The following is an 18,213-nucleotide window of genomic DNA, read 5'->3' on the forward strand; positions in this document are numbered from 1 at the left end:
CAGAAACTGCAGGTGGAGCTGGAGCAGGAAAAACAGAAGGAAAGAGGAAGAACAGGAAGAGGAGGAGGAGAAGAAAGAGCTGGAGGAAGGTGAAGAGAAAGCAGGAGGATGAAGAGTAGTTCCAACCGTGGGCAGACCCTGTTGCACCGCACGCGGCTCTCTGAAGGATCGGGCGCAGGCGCGGTGGCATCGTTCGACCTCCCACAGGCACTCTAAGGCTCTCCAAGATCCCGTAAATAGCAGATGCAAAAGACGCAATTGAGAAAATTGCTGAGCTTGGTTGTATTGATCGTCCATACGTGCTTATATATATCTGCCCCTCCCCACTGAATGGAAGAAGCTCTGTATCTGTGTCTCTTCTCAAGACTTGTTTCTCTTCTTTTGGCGCTGTTGCGCACGATGTGTGTTTGCAGTGCCGTGTTTGTGTTATCTCGGTAAGGAAGAACGAGAGGAGGAAGAGGGCGTGGGAGTTAGGGAGAGAAAAAGACAAGAAGGAAAATTGGGTGGGATTGGGAAAGAGGGAAAGGGCAAAAGAGTTGGGGAGAGAGAGGGAGAGGGTGAGGGAGTGAGAGAAAGGGAGAAGAAGACTGGGAGGGAGAAAGGGTAAAGAGATGAGAAGTGTGAAAGGGAGAGAGGGGAAAGGAGATGGAGAAATGGAGGATGAAGAAACCAAGCCCCAGGCGAAGGGATGGACAGTGACGACGCGCCGAGAGAGGGGACGCGCCAATGCGCTGCTTAATTCTTCTTATGGACTAACTTGACATTAACTTCCTGAAGTTCCAGATCAATGCTAAGTGCTCTTTCATTATCCAGTTTGTCATCTGAACTAGAACAGGCATGGCTTCATATGAAATGGCCGTGTAGAGGAATCACCTCTAAAAGAGAGTTAAATTTACTTGTGAAAGCCTAAACATAATCTTTGATGGCGTAGTTCATTGTTCATTTGCACAGATGATTTTGTTCAGCTGAAGAGGATTAACTTTTGATTTTTTTTTTGTAGATTTCTTGTACTGTGAACCAACGTTCCCTCTAAGATGTGCGCGCGCACATATGTTTTACAAGTAGCGCACATAAAGAAAAAATGTGCGCGCACAAGGTTTTCAGATATTAAAATCCAATCAGTAAAGAAGTTCCACTCAAACATCAACTTATGAATTGTCTGAAAATATAGTCAAACCAATAATTGTTTTGTTTTTTCTCTTTTCTAACTTAGATGCTGACTCGCATGGGTGCGCACATCATTTTCGGAGAAGGCAAAATTTGAACACAAGGAAATTTCTGCGCACACCCACAGCAAAAAATTAGAGGGAACATTGCTGTGAACTATAGTTGTGGGCCTAACCGTAATACTGGGGTGCAAACTTTGGTTCAGTAGGTTGTCACATCCTGGTTATATAAAACAATTGAGATGCATAAATCACCAGCTCAATATATATATATATATATATATATATATATATATATATATATATGTTGCAAAATTATTGAAGGGAATATTCAATCCTCTTAAACACACACACACACACACACACACACACACACACACACACACACACACACACATATATATATATATATATATATATATATATATATATATATATTTGAATAATTCGCTAGTGGACAGCGACATCAATCATACAATCCATGACCGTCGCGCAGAGGATTCGAACCACCGCCTATAGACTCAAGAGAGTCCACAGCACCCGCTGTGGACTCTCTTGAGTCTATAGGCGGTGGTTCGAATCCTCTGCGCGACGGTCATGGATTGTATGATATATATATATATATATATAATGTGTGTGAGTGTTAACACATGTTCTTGTGTGTACTTTTCTTCTACCTCTATCTTACACACACACAAGCATATGTGCATACACATACAAAAAACAAAATCTGCCTTCATAGTCTTCCCCACTAGCCCCGAGACCCCGACCCATTCCGTCGGGATGGCCCATGGACTTCTTCGTGTGCAAGTACACAAGAATGAGGGACGCCACGACTCGGGAAAGCCCGAGGCCGCAAGACTTGGAGGAGGACCGAAACCATCCCTCACGTTCCCACGGAAACCTCCATCTCGAGCGAAGCGATTGCCCACCTGATGCAGAACTACTTTTATTTGGCTGCGGCAACCGGAAGAAATTCATGGTCAGCTTCGAACTCGATCCAGTGGAGATGTCCGTCGACAGGCCCTCCTGCAACTGTTGCGAGCCCATGGAGGTCGACTTCCAGTACCCTGACGCTGACGTGGGCGGTACGGACTGGAGCAGCTGATGAGGCACACTCCCTAGGTCCATATTGACCCATCCGCCTGTATGGCGGCTATAGCTTACACGCCCCTTTTTAGCCTTCGGCGAAGATTAAAAAATTCGGCCTGATACAGACGCATGAGGGCGGATTTCCTGCCTCTGACAATGTTCCAGAGAGCTCTATAGTTTCTTCTGCCCTTTGTTGTTCATCGACAAGGCAGATACCGTATATCTGCCTCTGCAGAAAAACTTCCTGAGAAAAGCATCCGCAAAGTCTAACCCAGTTCCATGTTCTCGTTGGCTTCTATTCCCCAACCGGAGCCCCCCCCCCCTCCCACTTCGACTTCCGCAAAAAAAGGCACCCTTCAGCTGAATAAGGTTTTAAGACTTTGGCAGAAAAATAGTAATTGATAATGGTAACCCGTATGTATCTGGGTTGGACTACAGAACACGTGATTCAAGACCATAGTGGAACACACACACACACACACACACATCGCAACACTTCAAGAAGTAAGATGATCACTGCTAGTTAAGCGCCTCCTAGCATTAGCTCCTCACCTCTCTCCTCTAGAACAGTCTAGAACTAATAACCCATTCACTTAACCGCTGCTAACTGTGGGACTATTTGGAGTTTTGCACACCAAAACATATCCGGTTGCATTTTTTCAAACTCCATTCGGATTCTGTCATTGGTCTGCAATTCCACAGGATCATCTTTCATCATATCATTATCATCCATGGAATCAAGGTTGAAAAGAAATGGATCTCGTATCCACCTTTGTGTCAGAAACTTCTTCAAGATGAAAATACCCTTTGAAGGACTGAATCAGTTCTTGCAAATCTTCTTTTACTTCATTCACGACGGGCAGCTCTTCTTCAGCACTAGCAGCCTTCATCGAGAGAAGAGGAATTAGCCAAATTTCCACTTTCAATGCGCTTTATCCACATTGAAAGCTTCTTGGTGAGGGCAGATAATTTTTCTCTGGCAGTTATGATATTCATCCCTGTTCCTTGCATAGAGACATTCAGTTCATTGAGGTGCGTTAATATGTCTGCCAAATATAACAGAGGCAAAATGAACTCCCTGTTTTCAAAATGGTCAGTAATTTCATTGCCTTGATTTCTAAGAAACTGCATAATATCTTCATGGAGTTCAAAGACACGTGCAAATATCCTTCCATAGGAAAACCACTTCACTTCTGTGTGGTAAAGAAGAACAGTGGCCAGCTCCAGTTTCTTTAAAAAATATGCAAAAAGACGGTGATTCACTGCCCGTCCTCTGATGAAATTCACGGCAGTGTCTTCAATGCAATGACGATGCAACACACAGTGAGTGACAGTTACATAGGGAACCTTTTCTTTCGCCAGGGTAGCAAAGACTGACTTATTTCCAAGCATGACAGGGGCTACATCAGTGCATATTGACCCATTCAGTATATGATGAGAGTTTGAACTCTTTTGTGTTGATCAGCCCCACGCGATGTCCGGTGGTGGGCTTGCGTCCAGGCAAGTCAGAAGCTCCCAAAAGTCAGACTGTTGATGTGCAGAAAGTTCCGGGGAGATGTGGCAATCTTCAGGGTGAGTCTCCGTCTCCCGGGGCTTCCTATGCCAAGGCGATGATGGCGAAAACTTTGTTGACAGGGTCTGATGCAGAGATGTCATGGCCCTCTGGGTTGGCCAGGTTTGAGTAGTTCTTCAGGAGGTTCATGTGGTGGATCTTGGGGCGATCTTTCACATCCACTGAGTAAGTGTATGCGCCGTGCCGAGGCAAGAATCTTGTACGGCCCACGCCATCATCAGCTTGTGCGTCGAGTCTGGTAGGAAGATCAGGACATCATCTTCGGGTTGCAGACAACGAGCGTGGGCTCGACGATCGAAAAACCACTTCGAGGTGGCTTGGGCTTTCAGATGATTCCGTATTTCGAGAAGGTACTGATGCATGTCCCTCTCTTCGGTGGGTGGTCCTTTGTCGGTGCAGCACTCCCTAAAGTAACCTCACGGTTACATGAAGTGATTCCAACGTCCAAATCCAAATCTCCTGCCCAGCCCTCCTAAGCCACGACCCACGAAATAAATATCCTTAAAATCGCCCTGTGGCAATAGCCTTTTTTTTTATACTTAACTATCTTTTCATTTTCATATAGACATTTCTTCCCTTCCTATAACTACCGATCCCGCGCGAGCGGGTGATCTGTCCTATGCAGTCCATAGTTAATTCCTTCAGGAACGTCAGGGGTCCTCGTACGCGGTGACCATACACTGGTTCAAAGGGAGAATACCATTGGAGGACTGAGGTGCAGCACTGTAGCCGAACAGAGGTGCAGATAGGCAGCGGTCCCAATCCTTCGGACGTTCGCTAGCGATATCAGTTTTCAAGGTACCGTTGAAACGCTCCACCAGACCATTATACTGGGCATGGTAAGAGGACATCAAATAGTGGTTGATACCAATTCGCTCCAGAAACGCAGTGAACGTAACGTTTGCGAATTTTTCCACCTTCCTCAGCTTGTCACAATGTCTCAGCATATATATATATATATATTATAATATATATATATATATATTATATATAATATTGTGTGTGTGTGTGTATGTGTGTGTGTGTCTGTGTGTGTGTGTGTACCGTATCAAAGTGTGTTAAGAATGACAAGTTGCCACACTATATATCTTCGGTGTAATGATTAACGCCAGCGAAAATCTGTCTCTCGATTTCTCTCTCTGTGGACCAAGTGACTCGAAGGCCACTCTTTCCGAAGCAAACTGAACTGAGCAGTCCCTCCTCTTTAGACTTGGCAGCTGCAGGAGAGTGCATCGGGGATTTCAAGATGGAAGCAGCGAGGAGGGAGGGAGGAGAGGGGGGAGGGGTGGTCAATTCCTGGTGCGCCTTAAAAAAAGAAAAAAAAAAAAAAAAAAAAAGTCGCCCGTCTCCTTTCTCTCTTTCTCTTTCTGATGAAGAGTAACGTCGGTGTGTGATGTCCTTGCGACGTAAGCGACTGTGACATTAGTGAATGAGACATCACATTTGTAAAGTACGCAGAGGCCTTTTTATAGAGGGAACCTTGGAATGTTATAATTTCATCCATTTCCTTCGCTTCAAGTATGCCCAAGTCTTGGGGCCTTAATAAGCATGGTGGCAGGCTTCATTTATTTAGTTCTGGCTAAAGGCTAATGGGAATTATTTTATACAGCAGAGGAAGAAAAATGCGGGGGAACCTTGTTCCGTACGAGGTCTCGAGGGATCCTTTCCCCACACTACCATTAGTGAAATGACGTGATGCAAGAGGGCTCATCGGATTTTATAGAACGTGACTCATTTCTGTACACTAACCAAACAAAGCTGGGTTTTTCTTCATTACTAAGCTCATTTTCTATATAATTCTCAGATTTACTGACTGAATTACAATTTTCAGCATTTATTTTTGTTAGCATCTGATATGCTACAATTAAGCTGTATAATGGTGAGATGAAACCAATTATAATTTTATCAATTAGCAACCGCATAGAGAAGAAAGGCAACGAAATTTATAATAACGTGATCGTTCGCTTTGCGTTTCGGAGTTCCGTTAACAAGCGCTATTCACACGAACAATATTTCGGCACCAAGTTCCAGTTTTCTCGGCAGCCTTTTCTCTCTTTGGTCATGTGAACCGCGGTTCACACGAGCAAACCGGGAAAAAGCTGCCGAGAAAATGGGAACTTGGTGCCGAAACACGGCTCGTGTGTATTAAGCTTAAAGTGAAATATTCTGAAAGAGGGCTGTGGAAACACGCCACTACTGTATTGTCCCTTTCACGCATATAGCATTTTTAAAAATAAAATTACTGTAAGAAACTTCTGTATGTGCCCATGATAATCAAATCATATATTGTAAATAATATTGCCACATACAAGGATAGTCCTTATAAGGTGAAAACCATCTGAATGTAACATTATTGTATAAATGTACAAAGTAATAAAACAATGATTGTATATAGTTTATGTCATGGCGGGCGAATATTCAATAACATGACTAAGGAAATTTGGAGCTTGTTTTAATCCTACTCTTACGGACGATTATTATATACCGTGACGTGGTAACCAACCACGTCAGGGCGTCTTCGTTATGGTCATACATATACCAGCATGTACCAAAGGCTTTTTCCCCCTACACGAGGGGTAGCCAAAAAGAAAAAGACTTAGAAACCACTTCCACCCATTCCATTTCCCATATATTCCACTCCCCTCCACCCTCCTCCCTCCCTCTTATCTTGGCACCTCCTGGATGATGGGTCATACCTGTATCCTGTCCACTGCCCTGGGTCAGAAGCAGTGTTGCAAGACACACCACATCCACAGCAAGGCCGCTTCATAAATTCGGCGACCCCCCTCTCCGTCCCCCCATGCAGAAAAGAAGAAGACGGGGAGAAATCCCTTCGGGCTGCGTCAAATTTTTTTCTCGTAGATACTTCCTCACCCCCATACACCTACCCACTCCCCCTCATGCACCACAGCATCATCTATACACAAACCCTCTTCATTCACCCATATCTTCTGTCGTCTCCCGTCCTTCCTCCACAGACATTCTTCTCTTTTGTAATGCCCCTTTCACTCCATCCATCCATCTCATCCTAGGACGCCCCCTCATATTCACTCCTTCCACCTGTCTTCCACACTTCTTTTACTAATCTTTCTTCACTCAGTCTTTCCATGTGTCCAAACCATCCTAATACAACCTTATCGCCCAGTTCCCTTTCCACCCCTGTTCTCCTCCTCATTTCTCACTCTAGCCTAAAAACCCCTATCATACTTCTCAGGCATTTCATCTCAAACACATTCAAACTCCTCTCTTTCTCTCTCATGTTCTATGTTTCTGCCCCGTACAGTGCTGTTGGCACAATCACTCCTTCATATAACCTCCTCCTTAGCATCCATTCCCAGATGTCTATTTCTCGTTACACGTTATGGTCAAACAAGGAATAAGGTAGTACAACTATACAAGCCGTCTGTAGGTCTTGGTTTTGTAAGAATAGAATAAAAACTGTGACCATTAGATCCATAAAGGCGATGGTTGCCTTACAACGATGAAGAGACGAGAATCTTGCCAAGTCTTGTACACAAGCTGACACCAAGCGAAGGAAAAGCCCAGTCAAAATACATCAATTAATTCAAATTCGTTAGTCCAGTGGGGAGATGGACGCGAATGCATGAGCGTAATCCATTCTTTATACATTCTAATCAGGTAAATATATGCACTTACCTTGTTGATACAGATTTTGAATTAGGCCTGAAGCTTGCAGTCCTCATGATGTATCTTCCATCGCAGCGCGCACACACACACACACACATTGCATTATATTGTAGGATAAGATAGAGTAGCCCGGACTCGTACGGGTCCCAGAGATAAGAAATGTGTGAAGGAACAAGTCATATCGGGACTGATGACACATTAGGGTAATCACTCGACACGACGATAAGCCATGGTAACATGCAAATACAGTAGACGCAGAACTCATAATGCCAAAATCAGAAATTAGAATAGAATTGATCATAAAGTATACCAAAGGTCAGATAAACAAATCAGAAATAAAGTATCACAGATCATGCTATAATAAAGGAAGTGGTGACAAAGTAGAATGTAAAATATCAGTTGGGAAGTAGGAATAGAAGAACATATACAAATGGGTAACTCAATGACTCTACTTATTCCTAGGACAGACAGGAAAGAAGGACAGAAAGGGAGAATCAGAGTTTGGATGTTGTCCTAGAGCAACAGGAACTTGTGAACGTGTGACTAAATTATATTTCTACAAGAACGTGTCTGAGTGTGGATTACGATTGTGTTACATTGTATTTACTCCAAAGTATATGGAAAGTTTGTATGTTGGAATATATACAGAAAAGGAAACATTTATTTGCCAAACTACTTTTCCAATACACACACACACACACACTTGACGGCGCAGTGGTAGCGTTCGCGGCCGCCACTACGGCGGTCCGGGTTCGAATCCTGCCCAGGACTGAAATTATTTCAGTATCGCTGCGCTGCAAGTCGTTACTCCAAATCTCGTGGGCGGGGAGTTTGTGCGTGTGCGTGTAAGGTCACAACATTACCCATAGATCGGTCATATATGAGCTCTGAGCTCTCTTCCGGGATGGAAATGGCTGTCGATCACACACACACATGTCTGGTATAGATTATTTCCAGGGAAATGAACCTCACATTGTACAGTTTGACTATGTTTTATTGATATAAATAGCAGTCTAACATTTACATGATCTTACAGCACTAATTTTTTCCTGTAAGTTAAAATGCCGAGTCCAATCCATTGAAAAGTACTCGAGATGTAGTGGCATAAAACAATGTAACGCATCTTTAAAAAAAAAATGGTGGGCAGAATAGTGTAAGGCAAGCTTGGGTTGTGAGCGTGTGTGTGTGCGTGCGCCCGTGAGTGCGTGTGTGTGTGTGTGTGTGTGTGTGTGTGTGTGTGTGTGTGTGTGTGTGTGTGTGCGTGCGTGTGCGCGCGTTTTACATTTGCCCATCAAAACACGGTTACATTTCAAGCAGCGCTTTACACTTCCTCTGGCAGCTAACTTCTAAACACGTGATTTTAAACTGCGCTCGAGAGCAGCTATCAGATCAAAGTGGCTAATCATGAATCGATATACAAAATATCTCCATATTGGCTGAATCAAAGAAAAGAACGACAAAGAAGCATAACTAGAGAAGAGCAGAACCTGTAAATAGCATTGCCATGGTTGGGCAAGGCTCGTGGTATACATACGATAGTTTCCCATTCAGAATCATAACCCATGATAAAAGAGAGAGGGAGAAATGAGAGAGTAAAGAGAGAGAGCATATACTGTATCATTCCATTATTATAGACGTGCGCTTTGGGCATACGCGTTCGCACTAGTTCATGAGCTCGGGCAACCCACAAATCAAATCGAGCCCCTGAACTCAGCAAGACCTGAACCCCTTTGATACAGTTGGGGGTGCCACAGAGGTGAGTAAAATCGGCTGGTGGCAGCCAGGACACAAGAATGCATCACCAGTTCCTTTTCAATCCTTTCACGTTATCTTGAGAGAGAGAGAGAGAGAGAGAGAGAGAGAGAGAGAGAGGGGGAAGAGAGTGCGACTGGGAGTGAGGGGAAAGACGAGGAGGTTGGGGGGTGAGAAGGTGATGGTGAGAGTCGTCCTTGTGGAATATTTATTTCCAAATCTTGAGTATATCAGTGTTCAGAATTGTTACAAAACGTCTCCTCCGGGATCGACGTGACGTCAGGTTGCCCCTCAGGCGTTCTGTGGGTTCGGGCCCGGGCAGGTGGTGATATGTCACTCATATATACTGTGTATGCATATATATATATATATATATATATATATATGTATGTATGTATGTCACCAGCCAATCGTTCTTTTACTTGATATCATTTCTTTCCTTGAACACCCATGAACACGATGCTTTTTGTTGAGAGATTAATCGAAAAATGTCACAGTTGACAGCTCTGGAAAGAGCAGTTTTCACATCCCAGGTCTATAGAAGAACAGGTCCACTCACCACAGAAGAAATAGTACGCTATGACGTCACCACAGAACAAATATTCGAGTCGGTCGACTGCCGCACTTCCTTGTTGTCCTGTTCTTGTGTCGACCTTGATTACACAGTCATATCTGAGCTCTGGGTTGTACATGCCTTTAATGTAGTGTCGTTTATCCTAATCGTAATAAGTGCCCGTTCAACAGTTCTTGGTCATGCATATGAGCTTCATGAGCCTAGATTCCTGTATGAACACAGTGATACAATGATTGTGCCAAACCTTGTTTCCCCAGCAATGAATGAACTCTTGAAATAATTGTGTAATAATTTCGTATAGGGATATCTATTAGAGGCTATTTATATTAATTTTGATTTGCTTCATAGCTGAAGAAAAAATCCGCACGAATGGTGAAACTACCAAGCCGTGGACTTTTTTTTTCAATTATTGTCTTAGCCTTAAAAGCTCCGAGGGTATTGTCCCATACCCCCTCCGTCCTCTATTCATGTGGTATCATGTCTGTATTTTATGAAGCACGGCGAAAGTGACAAGCAGCTATGGTCCGTATTTCCTCTAAGCAAAGTTCGGTCTTGTGTACCTCGTTTTCAAGTTTTGGAAATTTGCGTAAGATTTCGACTGAATCGACTTCGCGGCTTCCCAAGCTTGATGACATCATTGCGTCGCGTGGCGCTTGAAACGCCCAACTGACATGAACAGTTGCAAGACGCATGCGCCATCCTCAAGCTTCTCTTTTCTTCCCACGAGTAAAGACGACTTTGGCGTTCAATTAAAGCATGACAAGGATGCCCGAATTAAGTGTAAATAAATTGTAAACATTTGGGGTTCAGTCTATTAGTTACGAACGGACTTTGTGAAACAAACGGTTAGGTAATGTCGCGATGGGTAAGGTCGCTAGGACTCCGAAGGAACAAAGTGAGGGCGTCTTCGCTTTGGTTGAATGGCATTGCTCAAGACATCCACAGCGTGACGAAAGGATGGAGGTTGGGGTCGTTGGTGTTGTTGGTAGCTCTGGAAGATGCAGTTGTCTTTCTTTTCTAAAATTCATAAACGAGAGGCGTTAAGAACATTAGAATGGAGGAGTCTGCAAGAAACCATAAAGCATACACTTCCATGTCACTTACCACCTGTCATCAATATTCAAAAAGTTATTTAATCTTTTTAAAAAATATTTAAGACAAATGAGAGAGAAATGGGTGGGGAAGGGCAAACGAAGATGTGTTGGGAATAGAATTTGCCCTAACGTTGCGACCAACTTGGTCTTCTTTAGAATCCTCTGAAGAAGACCAAGTTGATCGCAACGTTAGGGCAATAAACTTTATTCCCAACACATCTTCGTTTGCCCTTCCCCCACCCATTTCTCTCTTATCTAATCTTCTTTAACAACCAATTGTTTCAACGCTCGCTGCATGGTTTTTAAGTCTATTCCATTCGTTAACCATTCTGTTGGTAAATCAGTTCTTCACGTTATAAAAAACTGTCAAAATTGTTGTTTTTCATTAATTTAGTTTTTCTTTCCCAAAATAAGCAAAATTGCATTTCTGTATACAAGACAACGGCAATAAAAAATAATCTCTGAATGGGAAGGACATATGGAATGTTAAAAATGATTCCTTCAACTGCATTTCTTCATAGCTGCAACAGTAAATGATATCTTTACTTAATTTTGTCTATTTTTATTACTGGCAATAGTTGTCACATAATTTCAGTGATTAATGATATAAACACTTTAATGATGCGTTACCAATCAAATTGCTTTTACATGTGTGTCTCGCTCATTTTACAATGTTTCGTTTACAATACCAAATATAATATCAAACCTTACATGTCAACTTCTTCCCCTCGTCTCCATCGTCACCAATCTCCTCTTGGACCTCTCACGCATAGGCACAAAAAAAAATTCTTCCCAAAACCAAAGAAAAAATATACATTATTTAAGAAAAACAGAGGAATCTCAACAATTCAACAACTTCCTTGGTCCAAAACTTGTTTTTTTTTCGAAAACTCTTAATTTCCTGCCACTTTTGTCGCCATATTCGAAGGTACGGGGCTCACCCTTCCTTCTGTCCCATCCTAAAGTCCAAATAAGAACAGGTCAGTTTACTTCGGGAAGAAAATGATGTGACGTGTTGGAGGTACGACAGTCGATCGACTCGAATTAAGGTGTCGCTGTTTCGTGACGTTGGGCGCGTTCAAATGACGTCATGTCTGTGTCTTCAGGAGCGAGCTGACCAGGTACTACGTAGGCCTTGTTGGTCCCTGGGCGACTCTTGTCCTTCATGTTTGGTAAAAAAAAAAAAATCTTCTCAAATGTTCTCAGACCACGCTCACCAAATCGCCACACTCGCTACGAAGCCAACAGTGAGAGCCTTAAGCATGACCGATCACCTAACGTTTGATTCGAAGGTCTCTTGATTTTTTTTCACCAAAAATGCTCAACCTTTTCATAATTTGATTCTTCTTTCGATTTCCTCGTCGAATAGAGAGGCGTGACAACAGCTCTGCCTGTGGCGGGAGTGAGGGATGGTCTTCTTGGCAACACAAACCTCAAGCAACATGTCTTTTTGTCGTCGACCTGCTTCTTGTCACGCTAGCGGATCGACACTATCTAACTCGACACACCCTCGACGCGCTGTTGTGGGGCGTCTAGGTCGAGGTGAGGGAGCTTGATGGAACCCCGCTTGGGTCGCCACAACATCACCTCCTCCTGTTCCTCCACCTGCAAAAGAACAAATGTTCATTAGAGCAAGAAGTCATTCCAGTAATGCAGCAATTCTCGCTAATAAATGTACGAGTATAAACAACTTTGTGCGCGCGTAAAAACCTGTTTTGAAAAGCGTCTGACAATACAAAAGCAGGAAAATTAGTCATCAAACAAAAGAGAGGAGAGAATATATATATATATATATATATATATATATATATATATATATATATATATATATATATATATACTGTGTCATTGATCAATTGGAGAACAGTAATAAAAAACAAGAAAATTAAAAGAGACACTTAATACTACTGGCTGTTGCAGCGCTTTCATTCCAAGGCAAGATGTAAGGTAATATACGGTGTTGATAGGTCTGTTGGGAATCACCAGTATTCGGAAATCGCCTTTCCAAAATATATAGGAACTTTAGGCACACGTATCGCCTTTTCGCCGTACACGACACGATGTCATGCTCTCAATTAACTATGGGTGTCTATGGACACTTTCACACGTCACGACCATGCGTGAAAGCTAGACACCTATGGCTATCTGACAGCACGACGTCGTGTCGTGGACGGCGGAAAGTTGATACGTGTGAATCGAGCCTTAGATTTCGGAAACATTAGTTCCAAATATTGGCGGGTTACAAAAGCCAGATATTCCAAATAGAAAATTACATTTTGTATACTTGAGTGTATTAATACTTTTTCATCTTGGTTGAAGATACGTAACACAAATTGTGATGAGATACCTCGAAATGTTTTTGAAAAGGAAATAATGAAGTCTATACCCACACTCACACACACACACACACACACACACACACACACCTACACACAAAGAATCACACAATTTTCCAGAGTGGTGGATGTCTGGAACAAATTGGACGAAACAATAGCGTGTGCAAACATCATATAAGAATTTAAGAACAAACTAGATGTTGCGAGATACAAAGACGGGTCACTACGAGCATAGCTCCCCTTCCCGTATAATACAACCAGGTATATCCACGCACACCTTGTTTGTGTGTCTAAGCCATTAGCTTGCCTGAAGGACTCTGTCGCTCACGTTCGTATGATTATCATGCGCGCCTAATTTGTTATTAGGATTGCACATCCAAGCGAAACGAAATCTAGGGAGGGGGTTAATTATCTTTTGAAGAGCCAAAACCTGATGGAAAAAGAGGATAAGATCAATAACAAGATAATTATAAACTGGAGGAAGAAACCCCACTAAATATTTACTGCTTATCGATTTCCGATGAAATGTGACGTTGTAGTAGTGTAAGAGCATCTGCTGATCAAAGGTCGTTTTGGTTAAATTGGGTATTGTGACTTGAGAGGGAGAGAGAGACAAGAAGAGACAGTCAGTTTATCTATTACTTATTCTTTTATTGCATCGTCGACATCGTCTCTAGCCTTGGTGATACTATCGCGTCGATGAGATGGAGTCAGTGGTAGTAAAGGAGAGAAATGTGAACGAATTATTAAAAATCATCAGCATTCTTTGAAATTAGTCCCCAACGCGTCCTTCTAGTTTGTAGTGACGTCATTCAAGTTCTTAAAATGTTGACTTAAAAAAAAGTTATGCAGTGCATATTCAAAATTCACTGCTACGAAGATAAGCTTTCCTTCATTACAATGCTAATTTCCTATTCAGTTTTCAATTTGTTGAATTATTTGTGAAGAAAATGATTAAATGTAACAATAGCATATCAGAAATGGAAACCAAACACACACAGCACAAACGGAAAGATTTACTTTATGTATGTATATATATATATATATATATATATATATATATATCATCAACTGGAGGCATACGCCAGGGGGCGCGTCGCTTCACTTGCAGGCCAGCGCCAGTCCCCTTCACGTTCTCTCCGAGGAGCAAGCTCCCATGCAGACACCCTCCCTCCCTTCCCACTCCAAACAGGTCTCGACAGGTTCGACCAACCTGCACCTGAATACTAATATTCTCGAACTCCCATATCGTTACCCTCATAAAGAAATTGCCTAAGACATTTTTCGTCAATTTCTGGATTTTTTTTTTTCTAAATCAATTTTTCATTGCTCCTTGTTGTACAATTCTCAATGTTTTATTTAGTGTCTGAGTAGGTTAAAACTGCGTTAGGAGGAACATTACGTACATTTATAAAATAGAAATAACAATATGTTTTTTTTCCCTGAAAAGTTGGACTTAGGCACTCCCTTTATGAGGGTGACGATATTAAATAAAAAGACGACAAAAAGAATCCGAATATCTACAGGCCTATAAGTTTGATTTCAATCGTAGGAAAAATGATGGAAACTATCATCAGAGATGCTATCGAACATCATTTAGAAAGTAACTGTTTGATAAATGATAGCCAGCATGGTTTCAGACGGAAACGTTCTTGCCTGACTTACTCGAATTCTACAACACAGTTATCTCGAATTAAGACAAAAGAAACAATATAGATTTAATATATCTAGACTTTGCAAAAGGTTTTGATACCGTCCCCCACGAAAGACTATACTAAATTAGCTTCACACGGAATAAATGGTAGCCTAAGTTGGACTAGTAATTGGTTAAATGATCGAAAACACACAGTTGTTTTAAATGGAAAAACTTCTGGATGGAAAAATGTTACGAGTGGAGTTCCTCAGGGTTCCGTTCTTGGGCCACTTCTATTCATAGTATATATAAATTATATAGACCACGGACTAAAATACATTGTTTCCAAATTTGGTGATGATACAAAACTGTGCGGAATGGCAAATGATCACTAAAACCAATTAGATATTCAAGAAGATTTAGATAAATTACAGCAATGCTCTGAAAAGTGGCTAAAAAATTTGACAAGTAAATGCAAGGTAATGCACATAGGTAAAAATAACTAAGTATGATTACAAGTTATTTGGAAATTCGTTAAAGTGGATAGTGAGAAGGATCTCGGCGTAATTATCAGTAACGATCTCAAATCATCTAAGCAGTGTATTTCAGCCTCTGAGAAAGCAAATAAGATTTTAGGATTGATTGCGCGATCTTTTGACTTCAAAAGTCCATCACTTATTAACAAGCTATATAGATCGTTTGTTCGTCCTCATCTGGAATATGGTGTTTCCGTATGGTCACCGAATTTCATTTAAGACATTGACAGGTTAGAAAAAGTACAACGGCGAGCCACAAAACTGATTCCAAATATCAGAAATAAATTATACTAAAATCGACTAAAACATATGAATCTGTTTTCCTTAAAAATGCGTAGGCTCAGAGGTGACTAGATACAGGTCTTTAAGATTCTAAAGGGAATTGACATCATAAATGACAAAATTTTCACACTGAATGAGAATCAGACAAGAAACAATGGTCTCAAACTGTCTGGAAATAGATTTAATTTGGAAGTGGGTAGAAACAACCTCGCCAACCGTGTAGTTAATGAATGGAATAAACTTTCTGCAGAGGCAGTACAACTTAGTTCAGTTCGAAGCTGAATCATTTAGATAAACTCCTAAGCAAGATACTGTAATGATTATCATTTATTTTGTTATCATTTGTCTGTTTATTATTATTTGTTTGATTTTCATTTATTATCAGTTATGTCAATTTATTATTATTTACTATTTACCTGTTTGTTTAGTATTTAACAATATGCATTTATTCATGTATTTATTATAGTTTTAATTTATTCATTTATTTATCATTATCATGTTTTTTTTTCGCATCCGACCTAGACATGGACCAAAAGGTATCCTGTCGGCATGCTCCGCATGCTCTTGCCGAAGTCCAAGAGGATATGGCACGACGGTAAGGTAAGGTAAGGTAAAGTCTGCGTCGTGACGTCACAGGATTGCCGGGCCGGGGCCACCCGAGTAAATAATCGTTGAATTGGATATTTAATTAACTATAAACACGGAGCTGTTCAGAATTATAATAAGGGTAATATTTGTAGCTTAGAGGTGATGTCATTATAACATCGTGGTAAGAACTGTTTATTTGGTATGAAGTGTAACAGAAACGAGGAAGTCAGAGTTCCATTTGGGAAAAAAAATTACGATACTGATAGGAAAACATGGTTCTATTTCCACAAGATCAATTCTCATTTAACTTGTTTTTTTTCTGTCTTAAAAAGGAATAAATCTACCTGCAATACTTCTCTTAGATTTTTGCCCTTCCTTTGTACGAGGGGAGCGGGGAATCCACTGGTTTGGGAATGGCAGACAATTTTCAGGACTCAATTTTAAACTGTAATTCACACGTCGAATTTAATCATTCCATCTCGATGGTGAAAAAGTGCTAATAGCAGGTGAGAGGGAGAGATCACTTGGTTCATTTTTTTTCCAATTCCCAATTACTAAGAGGTTAACACAGTTACACCGACAGATGATATTGATCAAACGTAGCGTGTTGGGGTAACTGGTACGTGAAACTACACTCTTAATTTACAGCGAACTTCATACTCTGGAAATGTTTGGGTGCTAACCTTGTCTACTCTTTTTTTTTCTTCTTCTTCTACATAAAAGAACCCCAAATCCCATGGAAATGCAACCCCCACCCAACCACCTACCCCAATTCCGATACTTTGGCACGTAATTAACCGAAGCATTGCTAGGGTCAGGGGAGCAATACGTTCCTTTCAGAGAGAGGGAGGGAAGGAGGAGGTCATCCTAAGTAAGCAGCTACAATTTACGGCCAGTTTCAGATTCTAGAGCGGGGGAGGGAGGAGAAGGGACTAGGAACGAGCGAGTCTATCCTTGCTCGCTCGCTAGCTCCCCCCTCTCTCTCTCTCCCCACCCTCACTCGCTCCCACCCCAATAGAAAGAGGGGGCGCGAGCGAGTGGTGGCAAGGGAGGAAAGGATATGTGGGAAAGAGAGGGAAAAGTGTGGGTTTCCCTCCTTCCCCACTCATTACACCCTCCCTTTTCCCCTTTCCCTAACCCCCCCTTTCATGATCCAAATAGCACTCCTGCATTAAATGTGTTTTTCATATCCTTTCGCACGGTTTTTTTTTAATCGTGTACAGAACACACCAATTTACAGTCGGGTTTTTACTTGAACAAATCGGATATTTGGCATTTCGTGTCTTTATTAGTTCAAAATATCGACAGATTCTATGGCGAAGTAGTGGTGTTGTGATGTGTTTCGATGCTAGCAATAGCATCATACGTGTGGGCCTCTACCCACGACAAGCGAAACCCGGCACTTTGCCGCAGGTCTTATCATGGGGACTAATATATGGCACGACCCCGGCCACCCCCGAATGTAGAGGCTCTATTCAATCCCCGAATGAAAGAGGCTCTATCCAAAAGGTCCAGTGTTTCAAATGGGCGTGTCGTTGACTTTTAGGTCCTTGTGCCACTGGTCAAAATAGTATACAAAGAACTGAAGATAGACAACCATTAATGTTAAGGACGACTAAATCCAACTCTGGAGGAGGAGTTTCACCTTTTCAGAGGTTTCGTTGGAGCTAGTAAGCAATAGTCAGTTTAGGTTGAGTCTATCAGACGCCCGGGACTAATCTTCAGCTCCTGCACTCCCATACACACTACTCAAATAATATATATTCAATGAATGCAACACACAAATAAAATAAAACACAAGGAGATAAAGAATCTTGTTTACCAAATATCAAAACCCAGTAGCCTAAAATTAGTATTATATACACTTTACATAATGTTAGCGTAAGATAAAGGAGGAAAAAAATTAAGCAGATATGAAATGGGAGAAGAGTATAATTTT

General features: G+C 41.7%; 2 protein-coding genes across 3 annotated transcripts in view; both read right to left on the reverse strand.

The window, feature by feature from the left end:
• Positions 1 to 3,134: 3,134 nt before the first annotated feature.
• LOC143034824 (protein FAM200C-like) lies at positions 3,135 to 3,650 on the reverse strand. Its single transcript, XM_076201169.1, has one exon. The coding sequence runs from the start codon at positions 3,648 to 3,650 to the stop codon at positions 3,135 to 3,137; it is 516 nt and encodes a 171-aa protein (XP_076057284.1).
• A 4,802-nt stretch (positions 3,651 to 8,452) lies between these two features.
• Positions 8,453 to 18,213, reverse strand: part of LOC143035136 (uncharacterized) — a 275,953-nt gene continuing 266,192 nt past the window's right edge. For both annotated transcript variants that reach the window (XM_076201744.1, XM_076201745.1), the window contains one exon: positions 8,453 to 12,504. In XM_076201744.1, coding sequence (XP_076057859.1) covers positions 12,394 to 12,504 — 111 coding nt within the window. In that variant the 3' untranslated portion in view covers positions 8,453 to 12,393. The remainder of the gene's footprint in view (positions 12,505 to 18,213) is intronic.

This window comes from Oratosquilla oratoria, chromosome 18 (assembly GCF_046742065.1).
Source record: "Oratosquilla oratoria isolate Oo_2021 chromosome 18, ASM4674206v1, whole genome shotgun sequence".
Lineage (NCBI taxonomy): Eukaryota > Metazoa > Arthropoda > Malacostraca > Stomatopoda > Squillidae > Oratosquilla > Oratosquilla oratoria.

Excerpts from the sequence above, each read along its gene's own strand:
- LOC143034824 (XM_076201169.1), bottom strand. The coding sequence starts at position 3,650 with ATGCTTGGAAATAAGTCAGTCTTTGCTACCCTGGCGAAAGAAAAGGTT.